Below are 24408 nucleotides of genomic sequence, written 5' to 3' on the forward strand. Positions count from 1 at the left end.
TTCGTACAATTCCTAAAAGTAATAGCACATTTCATATGTATATGTATGAAAAGATCTTAAAACCACCTTAAACTTTAAGGATAAAATCTTATATATAGAGTCTTATGATTACATAATATTAAATTCTTTGAATCTCTTAAAAGTAATGTCTATTATAAAAATAAATGCTACAAATTAAGAAACATGATGATTTAAGTTTACATTCTTTAACAATTTTATAATGATTACACAAATGAATTTCATATAGTTATAATTTACTACTTATGAAGTACATGTACGATTGGAACTTGAAAAAAAATATTTTTAATCTTGTAAACATTTTTTTTTTTCAAACATTGAAATCATATAAACACATACAAGAAAACATATGGTAATCGACTTAATAATATGCACTATTTAAAATTTTCAATATCCTCTAGACGTATGGAGAATTGTGCAAGAAAAATTTATTATTTATTTGTAAAACAATATTAATTTTTTTTATACTGCGTATGTACATTGGGATGGTGTTCGAAGATGCAGTTTTGAAGATCGAAGAATAATGTATCGATGATGTATTGTTAGCGCGGAATAATCGTTTGACGGTTATTAGCTAACTTCAGAGCGATTTGCTGACGTTCTACTCAAAGATGGCGGTGATGAGTACGCCATGTTTTTTGTGATGTTCGCGCATTAGGCAAATTTTTTGAGAATTGTAATCTGTATGAGCAAAATGGCTGATGATGATCTGTGGTTATTAAAGGAAGACGGTTACTTAAATGTGGATACTGAGTGTAAAAGTATAATTTATCATGCTAATCTAAATGTGTTACTAATTACCACTGGCAGTGCGCAAGTATATGTATTTGATGTCAACTCAGGAGTAATTTTGCAAAAAAGTTCTTTATCCGGTAAGCATTTCGATTCGTTTCTCTCGTATAAAGGAGAATTTCATATCCATGACAAATCATTATATTAAAAATCTTGTAGGTAATTGATTTGTAATATTCAATCACGCCTCATGGTCAAGGTCGTATACGCGTACAAAACGTCAGGCGTGACTCAAACTTGTATAATCTCACTGATTTTAATATGATCAATTTTTATTATTAACTAATCGTTATCATTTGTTTGCCACCGTTTGAGATATAACCAAGTTCTTAGAGTAATTTGACTATCTCCTAAACTGTTCCTATTATTACTCCATTTACAATCATGTTTCTTTTTGGGGAAAACGTTTTTGCTATTTGTTGATTTATTAAAGTGTAGTCTTCATAAGAAGTATATCAACTTCTACAATTGTACCAATCATTATGTAATAATAATTTTTGAAAATGTAGATTGTACAAAATATCTATTGATATTTATTTTATAATGCTACATAAATATCTGTTTTTTTGTGTTGTATTTATTGATATCTTTAAAGTTCATCTGTGATAAAAAAATAAATTCTGTTTGCATAATCTTTTTTAATAGATTAAAGTAATTAGATATAATAATCTTTATTTTTACAGGAAAATTAAATGGAAGACTTCAAGGTACATATTTGTCAAATGGTGTAGATAAAATATTGTATACAGATGGAAGAGGAATTGGAGTACGTAGTGATTATAATGGTGTACTCTTTTTGGACACTCTTTTACAAACACCTGTTTCAAGAAGTGAAGAAATTGTAAAATTAGAGTTATTGTTTTCTGAAGCTACTTTATTATATCAGTGTCTACGATGTGTAGAGTTACCAGGAGTAGATCATGTGCAAGAAGTAAAAGATGAATTAATAAGTAAAACGTTTACAGTAGAAGCAAACCAGAAAAAGGGGATTAAAGCCCAAAAAGTATGTATAACAAATAAATAGATACCAAAAATTTTGAACTACTAAATGAACTAATATTTATTTAAATATTAATTTATCTTGTTCTCAACAGTGGAATACAGTATGTTTGGAACTATCACACAGTTCTCTGAAACTTGTGTGTTCAGGATTAGTAACTGAATTGAAGAGATTAAGCAGATATATTCCGGCATTGCCAATTGCTTCTGCCATTAATGAACGATTAAATGGCCTATTACCAGGTCTGCCATTAGAAGGAGGTCCTGCTGATAAAGCATTAATGTTTAGTGAAGCTACACGTCGAGATACTTTTTCAAAATGGCCACACATGAATTACAAGTATAACACTTAAATCATTGGCTTTTAGTGGATAATAATTGAACTGGTTTATTATATGTATGTTGTTCTTTAGATGGGCTTTACCAGATCAAATGGCTCAGGCTGGTTTTTATCATCAGCCAAATGCAACAGGTGACGATAGGATAATGTGTTTTACATGTAATGTGTGTTTAGTTTGTTGGGAACCAACAGACGAACCTTGGTCAGAACATGAACGTCATTCTCCAGCATGTCCATTTGTCAAAGGAGAATATACACAAAATGTTCCTTTGTCTGTTATCCTTGCTACTGCTCCTGCACGTGAGGCTGGTGATACTGTAGATGTAATTAGCACTACAAATGTCAGTGGCCTTGTAGCTACAGCTTCCAGTGGAGGTTTTATTAATGTCTGGAATGTAACAAATCAATTAAAGGTAATATATAATAATTATAATAATGATAATAGTAACATGTTAATTGATGCTTTTCATATAAAAGTATTCTCATCTAATGTATTTTTCACAGAGGGAGGTATCATTTTATGTGGCTCCTATAGATCAAGAAATAAATAACAAAGACTCTATTCAGTTTGGTTCCACAAGAAATTTGTCATCATATTTAAGGACGCTTAATTCAGAAGCAGATTCCCTTTCTGATTTTAAGCATCCAGGTTCTCATAAAGTACAAGTCACAGCATTGTCTGTAGTAGGTTCTCCCATATCTCAAAACAGTGAAGCAAAAATATCTGGTTCTACGCTTTTACCTGTAGAGACATCAGACTCTAAAATCAGGCCATGTGTAGTGTGTGCTGTTACTGTGACAGTTAGTAATCCATCACAATTAAGGACTTTAGAAAATGTGTGGGCTACTTCAGCAGATCTAGCTTCATCATCTCTCGTTCGCGCAATGAACAGTGTAAATAGTGCTACCAGTGACACTTTAGATATAATGAAGGTAGCAGGTGATAAATACACACCATCAAGATTGCACTATTTAGTATTTTATGATTTTCATCACAAAATTGCAACAACACAATCAATTAAAGAAGATAATACTAAGGATTCTAAGGCTAAAAAGACATTATCTGGAACAGGCACCAGTGCTAGTTCAAACGGTGAACGTCAAGAAAATTTATATCAAGAATTTTTGGTTGGTAAATTTTTTTATGAAGTTCCAGTAATAGAGGATGTAGATTCAGAGGTAGTTGGTCCACATTTTGATGGTATTTTTCCAACATCTGCTCTTACTGCATCATCTTCCAATGGGATCTACTCAAATCCAATTGGTATCACAGTACCTCCAACATCCAGTTCATTTGATGCCAATTTTAATCCTATAAATGGTCCAGAACATTTTGCATCAACATCTGATCTAACAACTGCGAATAAGAAAAGTTTGGATATTATGAAAATAACAAAGACTGAACCAGTTGTTGTAAAGACATTACGTATTGAAGCCCCTGATTTTGTTAAAATTACACACATTGAACCATCTAAAGATGGAAGACATTTGTATGTTGCTATGTGTCCTACAACAGATAACACAGATTCGCTAATTTCAAATAATAATCAAATGGATATCGATGAAGATAGCGAATTTTTCACACAGAAAGGTTATGTGTATTGGGACCATAATGATACACAGTCTGATAGACTAATAAATGGTAAAATACCTGATGATATAAATAATATAAATACCGTTTTACTTGTGTATGCTTTGGATTTTTCGGGGCAAGTGGTAAAAGTATTTTCTGAACCAGTAGCAAAACGAGAGTTATCTGCAGATGAAGCTCCTGTTGAACATGCGTTTTTACCTCTTCAAGAGAAAAATAAATATACACAATCTGATGAAAATTTTAGTAGAAATTCTACTAGTAATTCAAATGCATCAGCACCTATAGGACAAGTGGCTCTGGTATGCAGAGATGGTGTTATCAGAGTATTAAATTTAGATTCATTAAAAACTATTACCGAAGCAAGAGTAGAAGGCAAAAAGTTTGTTTCTGCAACTTATTGTACTAGTAAGTTGTAATATTTATTCATATTTCTATTAATAGCTTTAATTTTTGTACAATATAATCTTTCCAGGCTTAGAGAGATTGTGTGCATGTACAAGTGATGGCGCTCTTCACTTTTTTATTACTGCAGATGAAGAAGATTCCATGGAAGACAAAGAAGATATTGAGGATATTAATATGATGACAACTGAAGAAAGTAGTAATAAAAGTACAATTCCTAGCACGTCAACGTCATCTGCTTTTCAGTAAGATTAAAGATGAAATTAAAATAACGAAGTAAAAATATTTTAAAACATGAAATATTATATCTTTTTAGAGACCAATTAATTTCGCACAAATTGAATTTCTCGTATTCGGATTTACGTTCTCTTTATGAATTGACACGATTTGACCATCATTCTCCCGCATATGGTGCTACCGTTCCTCCTTGTTGGAATGAAATGATGCAAGCTCAACGACAGCGTCGTCATCCCCAGCATTTTCACCAGTCAGAAGATCAACACCATACTCGTACATGGCGTTTACATAATGAACGGTATGTATAAATATAGATATATACAGATATTTAGAAAGTATAATTTTATTTTATATTTTATCTTTGTTGATTACTTTATAAATTATAGAAATACTTGGGACGAGCACATATTTGAATTGACTCTCCCTCGAAGTGCTGCAGGACGTATTGGTCATGTAGATGTACGGTACAGTTTGCATTCAGTTTGTCAAGAATTGCCATCAATTCAAATTACTTTACTAAAGCAAAATATTAAAAGAATTGGTCATCATGAGCCTTTATTAACTCCTGTGGATGAAAGAATAGATTTTAACATAGGTAATGAGCAGAAGGGAGAAAATCCTGTGGTCACAGAGGAGTTTCAGCGGCAACATAATACGGAGATTTTATGTGGACCGATTGATTTACATCGTAGTTTGGACTTATCTTGGCGTTCTGGTTGTGTTACACTGACTAGCCCAAAATTGTTTCGTTCTAAAGCCAGGACGCTTCTTGTTCATATCAAGGCTCTAATCGATCCTACGAAAGATAACGTAAGTACTTATTTAAAGTGCGTATTGAAATTTAAATACAATATACATGATAAATGTCATTTTCCTTTATTTCTAGGCAACGTCAAAGTCGAAAACAAACTCATCAGACAACAAACCTCCTACATCTAAAAAGTTAAGGATAGTCGAAGTGCGTCGATTTGTAGAAGGTACAAGTAATAAGAAATTAGACGTTTACATCGGTAGGTACAATTTTGTTTACTGATTTATTATATATATATATAAACTCCTGTGATTAATTCCTTTTTCTCCATATTCATTTAAGGTTGTGATTGTATTTATGAAATATCAATTACTGTTCGAACGGTATATCCTACTAATATACCAAATGAGAGGGCGCAGCGATGCGCTATGCTAGAATCTAAAAGTTGCTTTGAAAATTTATTAAGTGTTGCTTGTTTGGAGACGCTTGATAAGTAAGTTTTATGAGAATTATAAATGGTATTACTTATATTTATTATACGCAAATGCGTTATAACGCATTGAAATGTTACAGATCGCCTATTGCACAATCACTGGCATTAGATGTTCTTGTATGGATAGCCTCTATCAGATTGACGAGGCTTCGTAACAATCAAAACAATATCGAAATAAAAAGTTTCCAGTTGGAAACAATTCGTTCAGTACAAGCACGGCTATCTAATTTATTAAAAACTTGCCTTTTGCATGCTGGTCGAAGTATAGCGCACAAGTGTATAAAATTAATTATGCTTTGTAATATGTAAGTTAATGATGCAATAACTTTTGCGTAAATAATACGTAAAATTTATTTTATAATGCTACAAATTGTTTTCAGTGGTTTTTATAATTTGAATGATCCTCCATCTCAATCTTTCGACGAAGCTTTGGTGTCTGTTTTAGTAATGTTGTTACCATCAATAGTAGAAGTTGAATGGGCTGGTTCGCTACGTTGGTTACAATTATTAATTAATAGAACTTTAATACGAGATAGAAATCACAGTATTGCTCAACAATGTGTTTCTTTAATACAACAAATAGCTGCTGAAATATCGAATCGTGTAAATCCATATCATTTATTACTCGCGACAAGGTATGATTAAATATCTTAATGTAATATGTTTTATCGAAATGATTTAATACAACATCAACAAAAGTTTTCAATTTTTTACAGATTTGGTTTGTATAATTCTCCATTTGAGACCGAATTGTTCGACTTGGAATCACCGATGCCTCCCAAATATAGTCCTATACCTCCCACATATGTGTCAGCTGTAGCTAATGAACAGACGGGACCGTCAGCTGCTTCATCAAGTTCCATGTATTCTCAGGATGCTATTGATTTGAGGGACCTACTTACACTGCCTACACATCCAACTAGTGAACTTGTGGTATCTAGCAAGTTGAAGGCTTTATGTGCTAATCATAATATGAAAGGACTTTTAGAGGTGATTTATTGATATTATGAAGAACTAGAATATAGCATATCAATAATATTTGAAAACGGATAAAAATTGTAAAATTTCAGGTTGAGCCTCTTCACTTCACTTGTCTTGCTGCTTCTGATGGTACCAAGATGGAGAAAATTGACCCATGCATGAATACAAGTAATATTGGAGCACCTCTTTATGATAGCACAGCTACAAATAACAATGGTGTACCTGACATCAAAACCATTCATCACACTTACGTAAGTTCTCGTGATCTATCTACCTTTTTTATATTAATATATCAACAGTTCCTACATATATTCTGTTTTCCTTTTTCTATTACACTCTAAATCTAACGATTTCATGGAGCATGCAATTATTTCAAATTTGATGTAAACGTGACAATACTCACATTAGTAAAAACAAATAAACGTTATCTACAAAGCAATATGGTAAAATGAAACAGGGAGTTTACCAATTTCTGCTTCTTAATTAAAAGGGTTAAAGCTGTTACAGTCATTTAGCATTGAACATTAAACCTAAATGGTATAGATGTTTTTTCAAATAGAGGAAACATAATCTAGATAGAAATCATTGTACATTGTAGAACTTGGATGCTGGATCGTTAGGAGCAGATGTTCAGGCTAAGCCAACACCTATGTTAAGTGATCTACTTAGTCTATGTACAGGAAGAATGTTAAAGAACCCTGCTCCACAACTGATATTCACACCTGATGATCAATCAGACTGTGATGAAGCTAACGATATGCCTATCAACAATCAGACATGGCATAATACACAAAATGATATGCCTACTTCATGTATATTAAGTTCTACTGTAACGAAAGAAAAATCGTCTGTACAAAATATCAATACTACTATAAACAAAGTTGAAGACAGCAATTCTAAAAAGGTAGATTACATAGATGAAAAATTGCACTTTTTCTTTCTGTTTCTCAGTTCGACGATTTCCTGTCGTTACCATAAATTTTTATAGCTTTATTAATATGCTGTTTGTAACTGAGTTTATATAATTTCGTTAATTGTTGGATACAAAGCTAGATACATAAATTGCAAATTGCATGACAGCCTTAGGATACCATGCATTTAACATAAATGTCATTTTGATATTATATTATCATACTGCACATTTTCCCATTTATATTTATCTACAAGATTTATAAAACATAGGTGTGATAAGAACGCTGTCCAGTTACACAGGTCTTATTGTACTGAATGATTTGTTTTGATTTCAACGCACGAGCAAATATTTTAATGATACGAGGTTGTCTACATCTACTTTCATGATTTAATTTTGCAAGTATAATATCGTTTCCAGTTTTATTTCGCACATACACAAACACACTTACACGCGGGCGCATACACTTTGGCTTTATAGATTTAATTAAATGAGACATGTAGAATTGATTCCTACTTAATGCTTTTAATGTTATATATATAAACGCATATATTCCTTCCTACACCATGAAATTTTGGGTAAGAATGTAGGAATAATTTGAATAACAAAATTATTTCTGCTATGAAATGTATGGAAAGTGGAAGTGAATTGTATAGAGCGATATCTAAAAAAATGATTTTACCCAAATTTCTAATTCTTGCAAATATTCAGTCTTAATGTACTGTTTTGTAAGATGAACTGATTTATTTTTGCATTTTCATGTATTTGTTTGAATGATTATGATCCATTTCATAACAAAGTAGAAACTAAATAGATGTTTAACAATTATCAAAATAAATATTATTAAAGAACTCTCTTTGTTATCTGTATATATTACAGCGAAAAGATGTTACATTCCCATGGGGAAGATTATTGTGTTGGCCACCACAACAGGCATTGGTGGTCGATCGAATGCATTCTGGTGCTCGCCGATTTGTTATCCTTGATTTTGGATCACCTGTATTGCTTACGGATTTGATTATTCCTTGCTGCAGTGATTTAGCATCACTGTCTATAGATATATGGACAAAAAAGGAAGAAGTTGATGGTACACGACTCATTGTTGCTGGCGATATTGGAAATAGGTCATTGGTTGTATGTGATCTTCAACCACCACCTGTTTGTAGATATCTAAAGGTATTTAATAATATTCACTATATTTTACTATAATAAAAGAACTTATTCATTTCATTTAGCTTAATTTATTTACTCATTTATATTATAACAGAAAATTGTCTTATTGCTTTCAGATTATAATCATAGGTCGGTATGGAATGTCTCCTACAATGTGTAAAATTCCATTAGGAATTTTCTATGGACACATGATGGTCTTACCTGGAGAAGATTATGCGGAATTAAATAGTAGTTCAGTAACTTGCGACAACACCTTTGATTCTAATGTGCAAGCTACTATCAATACGCAGTGCAATATATTGTCAGCTCTCGCAGAAGATGTGCAGTGCAGGTACTTACAATATATTTGGAAGTATAAATTTTGTTTATTATGTTTTATACAGTTTATGATTAACATTTATTCTCTTATTCTTCTAGATTTAGTCTAGCTACTGAAAAACTAAAAAGCCTATTAGATCCACTGTTGTGTTCAGAAACTACTAATGTTATGCATATGCAACACTATCTTTCTTTTAATAAAGTACCTAATGAAAATAAAGAGCAGCCATCTGCAAAAATATTGGCCACTTATCAAGTAAGTTAAATTAAGTATTTTAATATAAAGACTCATTACATGCATAAAAAATGTACATGTTGAATATTATAGGAATGCGTAATGTTTCAACATCAACTAAATGTTGTCCGAGGTGTATGGAGACGATTGGAATCATGGAAAGGCTCTCGAACCATACCTACAATGTCTTTAGCAAATGCACCTACCGACAAATTGCGAGCCCTTGGAGAAACTTTACTCGATATTCTCCTGTTTGCAGTATATGAAATTGGTCCAATACCTAGCGTATGTTTCTTAATCTTTATGTACTATAATTGTATATGACATTATGATCGTTTAGAATTTTGTATATATATATATTTTCTTTTTCTTTTAGATACCGTTATCAATATGCGATGTTTTTACACCAACCGTTTGTGAAAAGTTTTTTCATTCGATTTGTGTTGTTACACCAGCTCCGCGTTTACAACTACAAGCTGTTGCACTTCTAACGCGTATGGCTGGTCATCAACCTTGGTGGGGAAATTTTTTGTCTAATGTTTTAATTAATCTCTATTCGTCGTCGTCTACGCACATATTTCCACAAGACAGGTACGACATATATAGTGTTTAAAACTTTTTAATAAAAATTAAAAACGTTATATAAGTTGAAAATTCCTTGTTTAATTTTTTAGAGTATTTATTTTGCTAACACTTCTCGGACGTAAATCATTGATTGCTGGCGTCAATAGATCTTCTGTAATAGATGCTATGGTTCGCACGCTAGGCAAATTATTGGCACCATTGTCAAATCCTCAAACATCAGATACAAATCATTTGGACATAACACTTATTGGCTGGGTATTGCTTTTCCTGTCAGTATGTTTGGATACTATAGCGATACCACCTACTTGCTTGGAAGAAAATAATGAAAAAACTAAAGAACAAGGTACTACATATACGCGTGGATATTTCATATAGATGGTAGTACCAATATTTTAAATGTTGATTATCATAAAAATTCGTTTACAAGGTTTATCATCTCGCTGGGAATTTATTCAAGGAGAATCTGCAATGCAGAGGAAATATGGTAATGCCAATCGTTCTCTAACTTTTAGTTATCGTAAAAAATTACAGAAACATATAATGCATCACAAGCAACAACTTCAAGAGTTAGAGCAAGCAAAAAAAGTGTTCCATACGTCATCGCAGGTATGAAAGTACTCTCATCTTATAATAATAAATATAGTAAGCATTTAAAGAATTAATATGTTATATGAATTTTAAAGGGATGGACTAATCTTTCACATACTGCTTCATTGTGTAGTAAAATGAAAGCAACATTAAAATCGCAGGAGCAGTTTTTTAAGAAAACATTAAGACAAAATTCTGCCAAGCATTTCAAAGATATTCTTAGTATTCGCAAAAGTGATACACAACACACTTCCCGTAGTTTACAATCACAAGCAAACGCAAGGTTTGTAATGGAAATTTATATAATAGTCTCATCTATCTCTTTTTAAGATTTTATAATAACTTAACTGTATCATATAAGTTCTAGTAAATCGGAAACAACGGACGCGGATGTTGAATATATATCCAACTTATCACATCAACATGTTTTGCCTGTTGCACGTGGGCTCATTGCTCTTATTTTATATAATTCTGCTAATGTGGATATGTTCCTATTAGCTTGCAAGGTAAGGAAATTCAAAAATATGATATGTATTTGCCGAGTTTTTGTTTTGTTTCCTTTTTTCCTTTTTTGATGTAAAAATTTTATCTTCATTATATATTATTTATTTATAAACGAAATATAACTGATAAAATTAGCTCATTAATGCTCTATTTGTACTAATGCTTAGTACTACGATTTACAATCAAAACATTACTAGCTTGTAGATATAGTTGATAATTTTTAATATATAATAAGCTTTATGCTTTTCATGGGGCAACTGTTTGAATTATTGTATCATGTACCATATAGGTAGTCGCTAGGCTAGTGATATCTACACGTCCTGCAATTAGCTTGTGTGAGCTTATGAGCGAAGAACAGCTCCTAAAATTAGTCAGATTGGCAACGGGTACTTCTGACGCGGCCTGGTCTTCGCATGCAGTTTCGTGCCTTTTGCAGGATTTATTAGAAGGTATAATACAGTTTTTATTGCATTACTACTCTGAAATACGATTGTAATACCTATTATTTATATGTATTTTTCTTTTTGGTCTTCATTAATCTTTTTGCAGGTGGAAAATTAATTCCAAAAACGTGTTCTACTCATGAAGGAAGTCCTTCCGAGGAAAACTTCGAATCTCTTGTTACGGAAAAGAGTCGAACACCAGAAGAAGAATATGTTAGTGCTGCTGAAACAAGTAATACTACTGTTCCACTTGGTAATGATGAAGGATTTGCGGAAGGTGAAGGAGAAGAAGATGCTCAAGATGGTATAATGGTGATGTCTGCAGCTGCATCAACATCAAAGTCCAATGGATTTTTGCCTTCCCTTTTAGAGTCAGATGACAGTGAATTTGAAGATTTCTTAGATGATATTTTGGAACGTGGTAGAAATACGTTGAAAAAAGGTCATCCATTACCTAAGAATGTAGACATATCTGGGTATATAATATATATGTAAATACTTAAATATAATCCAACTGTTCGAAATATTAAATTAACTGAAAATTTTTAAAGGATTTCTTTGGCGATGGATGCAAGATTGGAATATGGGGTGGAAATGGGAATAGAGTTATCACTAAGGATATTGTCTATGTTCAGCATGTATAATTTACCTTATAGTATAAGTACCACAATACATGTGAGTTGGTGATGTTTAATTTATATTTATTCCTAGCATAATTTGGATAAAATTTATCTTTATTTTCTTATATAAAAGGTTCCACCAGAGACAAGTCGATATCCTCAACAATCAACATCCAAAGCAGAACCTAACTGGAATGAGAGAAGTCAAGACATTTGGAACTCGCCTGACACAACTTTTTCGAGTTTAATAATGTTAACGAGATGTTTTGACAAAATATTCGCGGAATTATATTTACAGGTAATATTAATTAAACAGCAACTCTACTACTCATATAATATCCACTACTTAAACCCAATGAACTAAAGAGTAAACTAAAAATTATTTCTATTTCGCAACAGAGCGTGGAAACAAATCTGGAACTTATCCTTCAACTTTGGCTAACATTGAATTTAGATGCTTCTACAGAACAATCAAATTCCCCAAATCAATTTGATCCTTCACTTACACCTGTTATACCTTTAAGTTCAACAGCTATTTCAAATCTTATATCTGCATTATCTTGGTAAATACAAAATTCATTTTAACAATAATCATTTCTTATTTAAAGTTTTCAGTAATAAAAATCAATTTGTAGGCATCCAGGAGTTTCTTTACGAGCCTGGTGTCTCGCTCTCCAATGTTTGACTCTGGCAAATAATCAACCATTACAGACAAATCCTGCAGAAGCTGCAAATAGTAGACAACCACTAGAGGGTCTTCTGGGTGGTATGGCCGGATGTATTGTAAAAGAACGTAACATGGGTCCTATGCTTTTGCGTTTACTTTCTGGAAGCGGATTAAATGTTAACGCTATGGACAAACAATATATTATGGTATGTTGATACGCCTTCTCAAATACTAGATACTTTGCAGTATTCTGTAATTTTGTATTTCAATATACGATTTTTAGGCTGGACCTACTGTTTGCCAAGCACTACAATATTTTTTAGTTAGATTAAAAATGAGATGCGACGTGATTACGCCTGGCAGTACTTTAGGGAATGCATTAAAGGAACTGTTACTATGGGTAGTATATCAACTTGTACAACCTGGTGGAGCTCTGTCTACAAGAAGAGGACCCTTAGACGCACAGTACAAACTTATAACATCATTAACAAATCTAAATTTTACCAACACAGATTTAGGAACTGCAATGAGTATAACAGAATGCGTTGGAGTACTAGTTTCTACTTATGTTAGGGGTTCTGAAGGTACTTTTATGAATCAATATAAAGTATCATATTACTGAATTGTCATATAGTTCCATTTTCCATATTCCTGTTTTATAACAGTTGGAGCTCAATGTGGTGGCACTGGTGATTTAGCAAATTCATCTGGAGGATTTGGAAGTTTATTTGCTTGTGTATTCGGTGGAGATACCAGACAAGATCATCCTACATCATGGGATACTTTAGTCGTAGCTCTTATTAAATTAGTATACCGACTTATTCAAACACCTTTACCAGAGGTACACATTATTGTTTAAAATGTTTCATATCGAATAGATATTTAGAATTTATTTTCATATTAGAATATTTTATATTTTCAGCCCTGCCCAGGTCGATCTGACGGCCCAATAAGAATCGATCTATCTGAAACAAATTTCGATGCAAATATTGATATCAATGATACTCAAATGAAAGTAAATATTTCACAAACGGATGAAAGTAAAGTCGCAGAGCAACAATCTTCATCACGCTTACAACAATGTACATCTAATAAACCTCGTGTACGATGTGTTGCAGATACTGGTATGTATCAAAATGCAATAAGTTTGTTCTAATCAAATATTAATTAATGAAATGTTATGATTTTCAGTTTTGCAACATGAACCTACCATGATGCGTTTGCTAGGAGCTCTAGGCCATAGTACCGGTTCATCTCTAGCTATGCTTTTAGGTGAAAGTGCTGGTGCAGGAACAGCAACTGAACTTGGTGATCCCGCTTCGATACCAGACGCTACATTTCAACTTTTGACTACTCTTACTAAAAAAGCAAGCAATCGCTCTTTAGTACTCAATCCACTTTATCAATACCTTTCCTCTTGTAAGTCATATTATTTTCAGGAATTTCAATTTTTGCAGGAACATGTTTTCATATTTAATATATTATATTTTTTGCAGCATGTGAACAAAGAGAATTAAATCGACAGTTGGGTGTTATGCAATTGTCAGAGCCTCTTCTTTGGTATATCTTAAGGGTTTTGGACAATGAAGTATCATTGGCAATGTTTACAGCGATGGGTGGAGTAAAAGTACTTTGTGAAAATTTAGTAAAATCAAGTAACAGTGGCAACACTAACTCTGCTTCGCCTGATGTGATTGCATTAGTAATGGAACATCTTTCGAATGTTCCTAATGTGTTACCAGTAGCGTCTTCAAGTAGCAAAAAGTCCATGAATACGCTAGAAACTTATGAAGATGGATTATTAAACTTTGCTCCTTTGGGTATTATATCTTGGTTTAATCCTGCTGCACAACCGGCAGATGTTCTCATACAAAATTCCACGCCACATAAGCGAGCCAGGACAGCTGCATGGTTATATCACTGTTTCCCTGATGAGGCATGGGTTGATCTTGCGATCACTTTACCTTGTGCTATATTATTGAGAAAAGTGGAACTTCAACCACATCTTACGTCTTTAGCTAGTAAGATATATAAACACAGTATTAATGGACAATACATGTTATATTTTGATATTATAATATTACTATCTTACAGCGTGCCCGTCGGCTGTGGCTATCGAAGTTTCGAGAGAAAGTAACAGTCCTCTAACACCTGTTTGTCCACCGATGCCTACGGCAGGCTTGACATTTATTCGTATCACTTTATCTCAGCCAGAAGTAGCAACATCTGTACTCGTACGACTATACAAGCCGCGCGACTCAAGAAATATAAGTTTAAGTCAGATTAGATTATTAGGTACCACAGCATTCGGTGAAATAAAAACGAATCACGATACAATAGACGAAGAACAACTTACCAAGACAAGGTAATTATTTACTGATTGCCTAAATCGTACATTTATTGATATAATTTTTAATCGTATTCACTGTGAAGCGAACACTTCTATGATTTCATGAGTCCAAATACAATTTTACGTATCAATTTAACGTATCTGTCTAGCTTGGGTTGGTTGCGATTGTTGCATCAATGTCTATCCGTAAGCACGTTGAACAGCAATCTCGCTGTTAAAGTGCTTAATTCTGCGGCTTCAGTTGAAGGACTGGTTGAGGCATGTTGTAATCTTCTGTTACTCCCAGCACCATCTCTTTTTACTCCCAATCTGGAGAGGGTTCTTTTGCAACTAGGCTTACATTCTCGAGAGCTTGGACTTCGACTCATTGGTCTTTTACTCAACAACAGGTCTACTTCTTTCTTTCAAGGTACTGCTTTTCTTGGGAATCGATTCTATTCTTTTTTTTTTTCAAGTGTATTTTTCTGAATACATGAATTAAAACCGAACTGGTTGGTATTTTACAGGTGCCACAACTACACAAGAAACATCAACTGTCCAATTGGTTGTAGAATTATTGCAGCAACTATGTTCCATTCAAGATTTTTGCACGGAAGCTCGTATGACAGCGGTGTTATCGTGGCTCCATGCATCAGCAGTAAATGGAATTTCTCGGCCCAGTAATGGTCCTAATGCTATTAATCCGCCTGCTGTATATATTCATTGTGTGTCTTCTATTATATGGGAAGCACATCAACAGCAAAATCTTAATTATGATTTACAGGCTTTATTGACCGATGAACTTTTTAAGTAAGTCGTATTCTCGATATATTTAATTCTTTTTCCATTTGATAGTTCTTAATATAAGCTATCTTTTCAATTAGTGCTTTGTATCAATGGACTTTGGTTTTGGGAATGAGTTCTGCCTTAAAACAGGCGATTGATTCTGCTCTTTGCGCGTTTTGCTACGTGAGACCTTCATTATTCCCTTTGCTTCTTCAAAGAGTACGAATTTTGGTACCTAATATGGCAACAGATCATTCTGCATCTATATCGGATGATCGTAAGGAAAGAGAGAGTCAAACAGATGATAGGAAGAGCGAATTTAATGGCGAAGAATGGTACTATCGTTATGTGTTATCAGAATATAAACGATTAAATTTAACAGAAGGACAGTTGCTTACTGTAGCTGCAGCCGCTCGGTCTCCACCAGGTATTCAACAATTGATTGATTCTGGACTTCCTGCTTCGCTGACAATGTTAATTATCGGTGAGAGATTATCTTGTGAGATTATTATTCTAGAATTGGATAAATTTCTAAAGGGTGAAACTTCTATGTAGATTTTTGTAATCTGGAAAGTTCACGACAAGAGCAACCGCAAAGTAGACGAATATTAACGAAGGGTAGCTGTCAAAGTAATTTAGGAAGTTTAACTGATAATGATAAAGCTGGTGAAAGTTCCATGGATACCAATAATTATGTTGGTAAGTGTGTTATTTGGAAAAGTTGTAATTTTTACAATCTAATAACTTTTTTTGCGATCTTTATAAACGGTATTATGATAATCATTATTTAGGTGAATTGTGTATGACAGAACCGGAAAGTATAGCAATGGTGTTAGAATTTTTGACCCTTGTCTGCTCGGAAGGTAGAATGCGTGATTGGCTTGGTAAAGAAGGACGTGGATTTTGGTTACCCCTTCTTTCACTTCTCAGTAATCGACCCGTAGAAAATCCATCTTTATCGTCTTTGAGGTAGTTATACATATTTCATTTATGGTACAAATATAAAAGAAAATTTGATACTAAAAAGATTTTCATTTTACAGATGTTCTAAAACAAGTATATCATATGCATCATTAGAAAGTGCAATGATTAAATTTTTATCTAGGTGTTGTTGGTGTCATCTTGAAAATCAAAAGTTATTAGCCGAGTTATTAACCGACGTGATTTCTCAACAACGAACAACTTCCAGTAAGAGACGATTATTTTTAATTTAGTTTAGATTCATTTTATTTCATGTAGTATACAACATTTTTGTCGGATAGATGTGCGCTATCTTCATGGAATTTCCGGTTTCACGAGACGACTGATTTTGCAATTATTGTTGGAAGGTGAAAAGGTATTAGTATCTGTAACTTCTGATGCACCGATGAAAGTTTCAAATACTGCAGTCAATTATAGCATGCTGGCTATGCCACCGCATCCAGCTCATCCGCTCGGTCATTATCATCAATTACTGTACATGTCTACTCAATCAACCGTTGCGGATATATTACAACAAGTCTCTGGTGAGTTAAGTTTCAATATTCTTTTCTTCAATTAGTAATAATTAATATGCGCAATATGGTTCTAATAAAATTTGGAATGTTTTTCAAAGGTACATGGCTTTTTTTATTGTTGCCAAATACATATAAGGGTAATGAAACTGGAACGAATAATAATCGATCTAGAGAGCTTTGGGAATCTGGTATGGCCTTCATAGTAGATACTCTTAGCGTAGCCGCGGGAAATACGGCGAAAGACAAGAGGGCTAAGGAGGCATCTAACAGATCACAAGCTCGTGGTCCTGTTATAAGAAAGTCGCGAATAAATTCTGGCAAGTCACTTGTTATTTATGATATATTATAATACATGAAATATGAGCAAATTTTAATTATTCTACTTGAAATTTCGTATTAATAGATGGAGCGGCTAGTACGAGCAAAACATCGACTAATAATGTTCAGCAGAATTCTACCAATTCTACTAATCAACAATATTTGATACATTCATCACGTCCAAATACTCCTTTACCACCGCAGTTGACCATTGCTCAGCTTTTGGCTATTGCCGAAGATAGTGGAATATCTTTATCAGAACCTTGTTTGCATCTTATATTGCGTCAACGTAATAAAGATTCAAAAGGTATGTATTAAATGAAATTCATTAGTTTGGAGGAACGTTTATAGATAACTGTTCTATTATCTTCCAGATGACATAACGAAACAAAACGACAGCGAGTTATTAAATTATAGAAGCATAGAAAGTTCATTAGGAGTGTTCAGTGCAGGTGGTGGTTTAGCGGTGTTAGCTCGACATTTACCGCTTGTGTATCCAGATTCTAGACCACCACCCGTCCCGTTACCTTCGCCAGAACAAACATACGAGGAGTGGGTCAAATTAGGAATCAGCGATGATGCTTGTGAAGTCGTGGAAGAAAGTGGAAATAACTCTTCTCCGTGGGCATCATCACCAGCTGCTTACGTGCCACCACATTCCCTTGCTGCTTTTGGTTTGTTCCTCAGACTTCCAGGTTATGCGGAAGTACTATTAAGAGACCGAAAACGAGCACAGTGTTTGTTACGTCTTGCATTAGGCGTTTCGGATGATGGCGAAGGTGGAGACGTTTTAACGTCACCGTTGGCTGCGTTGTTACCAACCTTGCCATTCCAAGTGTTAAAGCAATTACTTGATGCTACACCTGCGACCACAGACGATGGTCTTCTTTTACGTAAAACAACCATCGAAGTGGGTGCTATGCTTCTGTTGTTGAATTGTTTAGCCGTATTTACCCACCAAACGAACCAGAACGAAAATTCGGAGCAGAAAGTAACTAGCAACCAGGGCGAAGCAGGACGTAGCGACGATAATTCGCATTTGTACTGGGCGAAAGGTACAGGATTTGGTACCGGGTCTACACAACAGTCGTGGAATGTCGAACAAGCTTTGATGCGACAGAGATCCGAAGAAGAGCACGTTACAGTATTACTGCAAGTTTTAGCAAGTTACATTGGCTCCGGTGGACAAACACAAAGAGAACTGCCAGCATCTTTTCCCGATCTACTAGCCCGATCCTGTTTACTTCCAGCCCTGTCTTCGTATTTGAGAAACGATTCGGTGTTAGACATGGCGAGGCACATTCCTTTGTATCGGGCAGTATTGCAACTGCTCAGAGCTATGGCTCTATCGAATCAATTAGTTCCGCTTTTATTACCTAGAGGCGGAAAGTCTGGTGAACCATCCGTTGTATCACTTTTATCCGGTATGAGAGTTTGCGTGGACACGTATGTTCACAAGATTAATCGTACTAGGAGTAATAAGTCGAAGACGCTATTCAAATATCCTGACGATACTGAGCAAGACGAAGGTCTAGCAACATTGATCCCTGATATTCAAGAGAGCGCTACTATAGTGCAAAATGCTACCTCTAGATTGTCAGGAATCGAAGAAGAACTACCTGGACCAAGTCCCACAGCTCCAGAATTACCTCTGCTTTCTATCGAACAACGATACATAGAAGTTATGAAAAATTTACAATTTGGTAAAAAAATGTGTTTCTTTTAGAATATACTTATCATTTTTTATATACATATATTATTTTATTTTAATGTATTACTTACCATTGTAGATACATATGAGATGATTACTGAAAATTCAGAAGCTGGTGGATATAAGTTTGCTGTTTCATATCATTTTGAATCCACCATGAGGGCAGCTGGTGAAAGAAGTCACCCCATGAGGGTCAAGAGATTAGCTCAAGAAGCTGTCACACTTTCTACGGCGCTACCTTTGTCGTACAGTAGTAGTGTTTTCGTTAGGTGCGACACAGATAGATTAGACGTAATGAAGGTAACTACACGAATGAAACAAACAACTAATGTAACATAATTATTAATTATATCTTGTATCATGAACATTGAAATTCTTTATTTAGGTACTCATAACAGGACCAGAGGAAACACCATATGCCAACGGGTGTTTCGAGTTTGACGTGTACTTTCCTCCGGATTATCCTAACAGTCCGATGTTAATAAATCTAGAAACTACAGGTCGCCATACCGTACGATTTAACCCAAATTTGTACAACGATGGAAAAGTCTGCTTGAGTGTATTGAATACTTGGCACGGTCGTCCGGAAGAAAAATGGAATGCGCATACTAGTAGTTTCCTGCAGGCAAGTGTTAATATTAATAAAGCGTAGATCAAGTTTGCGTTTTGGATCACTAACTAACTAAATGTTACAACAGGTCTTAGTATCAATACAATCGCTGATTTTGGTATCAGAACCTTATTTCAACGAACCAGGATACGAACGATCACGAGGTACGGCGAGTGGGGCACAATCTAGTCTGGAGTACAATGTGAACATTTGTCAGGCTACTGCTAAGTGGGCGATGCTTGATCAAATACGTAATCCATGTCCTTGTTTCAAAGAGGTAATTACATTTGGATATTCGCTTATTATGCGAAAACTGGATTCTTACATTCGTGTTTGGTGACTACAGGTTATACACACTCACTTTTGGATAAAAAGGCACGAAATTGTTGCACAATTAGAAGGATGGATAAGGGATATGGAATTATACGGATCAGATCGCAGAATCGGCCGCACTCTTTCTCTGAACGCATTAGCTTTAAGGGTAATTAATTAGTTTTACATATGCTATTATTTCAACTTAGGTATGTTAGGGTAACGTGTTGGAATCTTATTTTATAATACCTTACAGAGGCATTATAGTTTGTTGAGAGAAGAACTGAGTAAACTGCCAACTCCTGAAGGTTTAGAGGATTTGGTGGAACCACTCGCGTCACCAGACTTGCCGATCGAACTTACCAGCACTCCTGGCACCCCGTGTTTGGACACGTCATCAGCGACAATGCTACCTCCAACCAGCACGCCAATTACTAACTCTGTCGATACTATTAGCAATGCCAGTGCTAGTAATCACGTACACCACGACATCGACACGGACGTTGAGATGGAGAAGATGGTTTCAAAAGTGTGTGAATAGCTAAAGGATGTTAATAGACATTGTTGGACATTTTAAAAAGTCTATATTGTTTGTGTTATGACGGACAAATAACGGACTGACCGAAGATGAAAGGAAATCCTAGTACATGGGCAAATTTCAGTTTATTGACGGATGATTAGGTGAATGAAAGATTATTGTATCTTTTCGTTGAACACATGACGATATCGATAAAATGAAAATCCGAGAAACGAAGGGAATAAATGTATGCGTGCGTGTATGAGATACATATTGATGAGAGATACGGTAAAAAAGTAAAAATGCGCGAGAGACAACGAGACGAAAGAACCGGTAAAGTAGAATGGATACGAAGAATGAGTGTGGAGGAATGAAAGAAATGAATGGGTAGGCTGAATCGATAAGAAAGGAGAAGGAATATCTAGTGATTATAAAGTCTAGTATGAATGTGACAAACTCGTACGTAGTAAGTACTCTCTGTGGCAACTGCTATGCTATATGTACGCTGCATTCTACTACTTCGTACTATCATAAGTAACAACTGTTATTCGATATTTATTATACGTGTTCCTCGTTTACGTAGCCGGTAATTCCCCCTCCCCCCTCACCCCAATAGCAATGCGACTGACTTTAAACGACATGTGTTCCAGCAAAATGAGACGATGTTGATAATGAACGCAAAACAATACGAAACAACGATACGAACTTTATTTAGCGAAAAACAGCATAACAGTCACTCGTAAATATGAGTGGAATATGTACCTATACGATGTAATTTTATGCGAATCGCTTTTCCGTTATAACATTTCGTTTCGTTCCTCGTTGCTACCCATTGTATTTTTTCCTTGCAAAATCGTCTCAACCGTTTAGCTCAGCGTCGCATTGCCCTCGATTTACGAGTAGAAAACAATGCGGAAAATTGCTCTATAACGCATTATGCAGTTAGCACCTGATACGTGTGCGCAGTGTGATTTAATATTTATCGTGCCTGTATTGATTGCGGTCCGTATTGTATTTTTTACGGGAAATAATAGTATGACGTGTTCGGCTTAAAAACGATTGCATATTTTTCAACACCGAATTCCTTTCGACGACTTCATTGAAAAAACAAGAAGACCAGGTTTATATCGAACAGCCTTCATTTCAAAAAGAATTGAGATCTGCATATCGAGCGACGATACATTTTTTTCTCTTTCAAATATTCTTTTATCTTTTCCTTCGTATTGTCCTTTTCCATTTCCTTTTTCTATTTTCAAAGATTTCAATGTATCAAACCGATTGAGAGCGAAAAGAACGGAAGAGAAGATGGTATTAAATCCGGTAATTCTCCATAAAATAAAGAGGGCAAACTACAGACATTTGGATAACTTGAAATACCGTTGCATTTGATATAATTAACAAAAAAAAAAGAAGGAAAAAAGACCGACGATTATAACCGGCATTATCGAAGACGCAGTAATCCCCCAAGCTGTCGCGATTCAAAACGCGATCTCGCTTGGATTCCTGCTCGTATAGTATTGTCCCATTTCTCTTATCAGCGAATAATTACGGTTAGTTGTAAAATTACTGGTCGAATTACACCGCCAGTACCGATGATCGTTCTATCTGTAAATAATCGTCACACGAATAATCGCATTAAAAGTAAATGTTTGTAATTCCTAAGTAACTGGATAAAATGCTCCATTGTAACGTATACTATTGCATGGATTCCTAAGCAATGAACGAAGCGAAACAAAACACGTCAGATGATGATGTACACGACAGGACAACGTGTTAATAGTTATTTATAATAAACGATTATTATCACGCTATTCTCAACTTTCTTTTACATCGTTCATTTATAGTAACCCTTCTAACGTAAAAAACCTCGAATACGCCCACTTGTCGACGTTGAAACATTCTTTCAAACTGAGATGTCTATTTAATATCGCAAATATTTTCGTACGGGATATCGCTATTATATTATTATTTTCCAATTCCATTTTTCTTTCATCGTAAGTAAGGAGCAAGATTTATTCGATAATTTTCCCACGTGAAACGTATACTGGTGATTTTGCAAACTCCGTAAGTGCAAACGCGATCTGATTTATGTCGAAATTCTTCGCAGCGAAATTAGAAAAATCGTGAGTTTTCCGGTCAATTCCCGTGCCAATTTGTCACGGGTTTCTATATTGGCCGGGGGCCGTGGCAGGAAACCGTTTCCCGTTTTCTTTCGTACACTCGTACTGCATTCACGCGTTGCCCTTTCCGGTGAAATATTAAATTTTCTGCAATTCTACGAAACCGGAGAACACGTGCATCCGTTATATACTAGAAGGAAGCTTGCAACTGTAAATTAAAACTGTGATGCGAATTCGAATCTTCTTGAAGCATGGTTTGGAAGTCTATCTTTTACAGTCCAATCACGTCTAAATTTTGTCCGATGTATCTCTGAAAACTAGCCAAGTGAAAGCGATTTAGTATGAGTTATGCAGAGTTCACGAAAGTACGTAAGCAGTGAATGATTTCATTATATTGACAAAGCCCAGCATTCAGTATGGGACCATATTTAATACCTTGTTATATATCTTAAGATGGCTGTATACTAATATGTTTTATTAAATATATATTTGCAATCGATATCTTGTAAATGAAAGATATTTTTGTGAGCACTACCTTTCAGGGAATAAGTGAGATTCATAGTTGATTATCGAACGAAAAAGGAAACAGATGATATCTCGAATACCGATCGCCGAGAGGGAGAAAGAAAGCACGAAGGGGTAAAAAGTGTATGGCCGAGCATGTACGGGGGTGGATTTGATTTATAACCTTGCCCACCGTAACACGCTATGAAATTTCATCCGTGACGCTGATACGAACACGCCAGTTTCTATATTAAACGATGCCACTACGGTGACACGTAGAGTTCGCGTACGCAGCACAGATGTGTGCGCATCCGCTCGAGTGCGTGTCGCCGAGTAGTTTCGTACAATTAAATCAGTGCCGAGAGCAAGCCCATCGTTGAACGCGTCATTGCACATCCGTAATCATTTTAGCATACTTCGTTCCCCGTCACTGCTATCAACGCAATCTATTTTAGCGTATTCCTCCGTCACGTGTCTAAGCGCCGGATGTTCCGTTATCGTCCAGCTGCCGCGTAAAATCTAGATGAGACGATTTTATGTCACTGGTCACACCTGGATACAGAATATTGGAACGTGGGTATGGTCATTATATCGCGAGAATAATAATTAGAGTTAAAATTCTTTTCTAAAATAATATTAACGAAAACGATAATAAAATCGATATAATAGCGCAGGAAGACAAGACGAGGAAAAAGAAGCTTCATCCCTGTCTCGAGTGTTCCAAGGATGAAAAAGACGAAGTTTGTCCGTCGAATTTTCACTATAACTATTGAATTTAATTTTAAATTCGGAGACGCGTGTTTCAGGCGTTTTGAATACATACCGGCTTTCTCGGCAGCAGGAGTCCGCTACGCCATTTACAATTTCATTTGTGGCACGTTCTATTAATTGCAGTAGTAAGTTGATCTCTCGACTTTGCGTTAATATCGCGGCGAGTATTCTTTCACGAAAGCTCCGATTATAAATTAAAGGCAAGAACGAAGTCATAGTTAAAAATATAGGGAGGTGAAGAATGCCGAAGGAATTGTGGCGAAATGAGAAGACCGAAGAAAAGG

The 24408-nt window shown here is 34.9% G+C and overlaps 1 protein-coding gene across 2 annotated transcripts; it reads left to right on the plus strand.

The window, feature by feature from the left end:
• The first annotated feature begins 608 nt into the window (after positions 1–608).
• LOC126921701 (baculoviral IAP repeat-containing protein 6) lies at positions 609–22540 on the plus strand. 2 transcript variants are annotated; one of them, XM_050733456.1, is made up of 51 exons: positions 609–890; positions 1494–1813; positions 1905–2149; positions 2223–2562; positions 2654–4148; positions 4216–4390; positions 4462–4680; positions 4769–5192; positions 5269–5392; positions 5476–5626; positions 5707–5931; positions 6007–6261; positions 6343–6616; positions 6697–6858; positions 7206–7511; positions 8397–8693; positions 8807–9021; positions 9108–9264; positions 9337–9528; positions 9620–9834; positions 9918–10171; positions 10256–10434; positions 10512–10699; positions 10778–10922; positions 11210–11369; positions 11470–11839; positions 11915–12038; positions 12117–12281; positions 12383–12546; positions 12619–12856; positions 12934–13234; positions 13316–13491; positions 13573–13774; positions 13842–14069; positions 14147–14671; positions 14745–15015; positions 15150–15409; positions 15507–15789; positions 15864–16249; positions 16321–16464; positions 16557–16734; positions 16808–16953; positions 17028–17270; positions 17360–17578; positions 17665–17886; positions 17954–19282; positions 19370–19590; positions 19676–19915; positions 19989–20177; positions 20247–20381; positions 20469–22540. In XM_050733456.1, the coding sequence occupies exons 1-51, from the start codon at positions 704–706 to the stop codon at positions 20751–20753; spliced, it is 14148 nt and encodes a 4715-aa protein (XP_050589413.1). In that variant the 5' UTR covers positions 609–703; the 3' UTR covers positions 20754–22540. The 2 variants fall into 2 exon arrangements, with proteins under 2 accessions (XP_050589413.1, XP_050589414.1); XM_050733457.1 differs by lacking the exon at positions 7206–7511.
• The last annotated feature ends 1868 nt before the right edge of the window (positions 22541–24408 follow it).

This window comes from Bombus affinis, chromosome 11, assembly GCF_024516045.1.
Source record: "Bombus affinis isolate iyBomAffi1 chromosome 11, iyBomAffi1.2, whole genome shotgun sequence".
In the NCBI taxonomy this organism is placed as follows: domain Eukaryota; kingdom Metazoa; phylum Arthropoda; class Insecta; order Hymenoptera; family Apidae; genus Bombus; species Bombus affinis.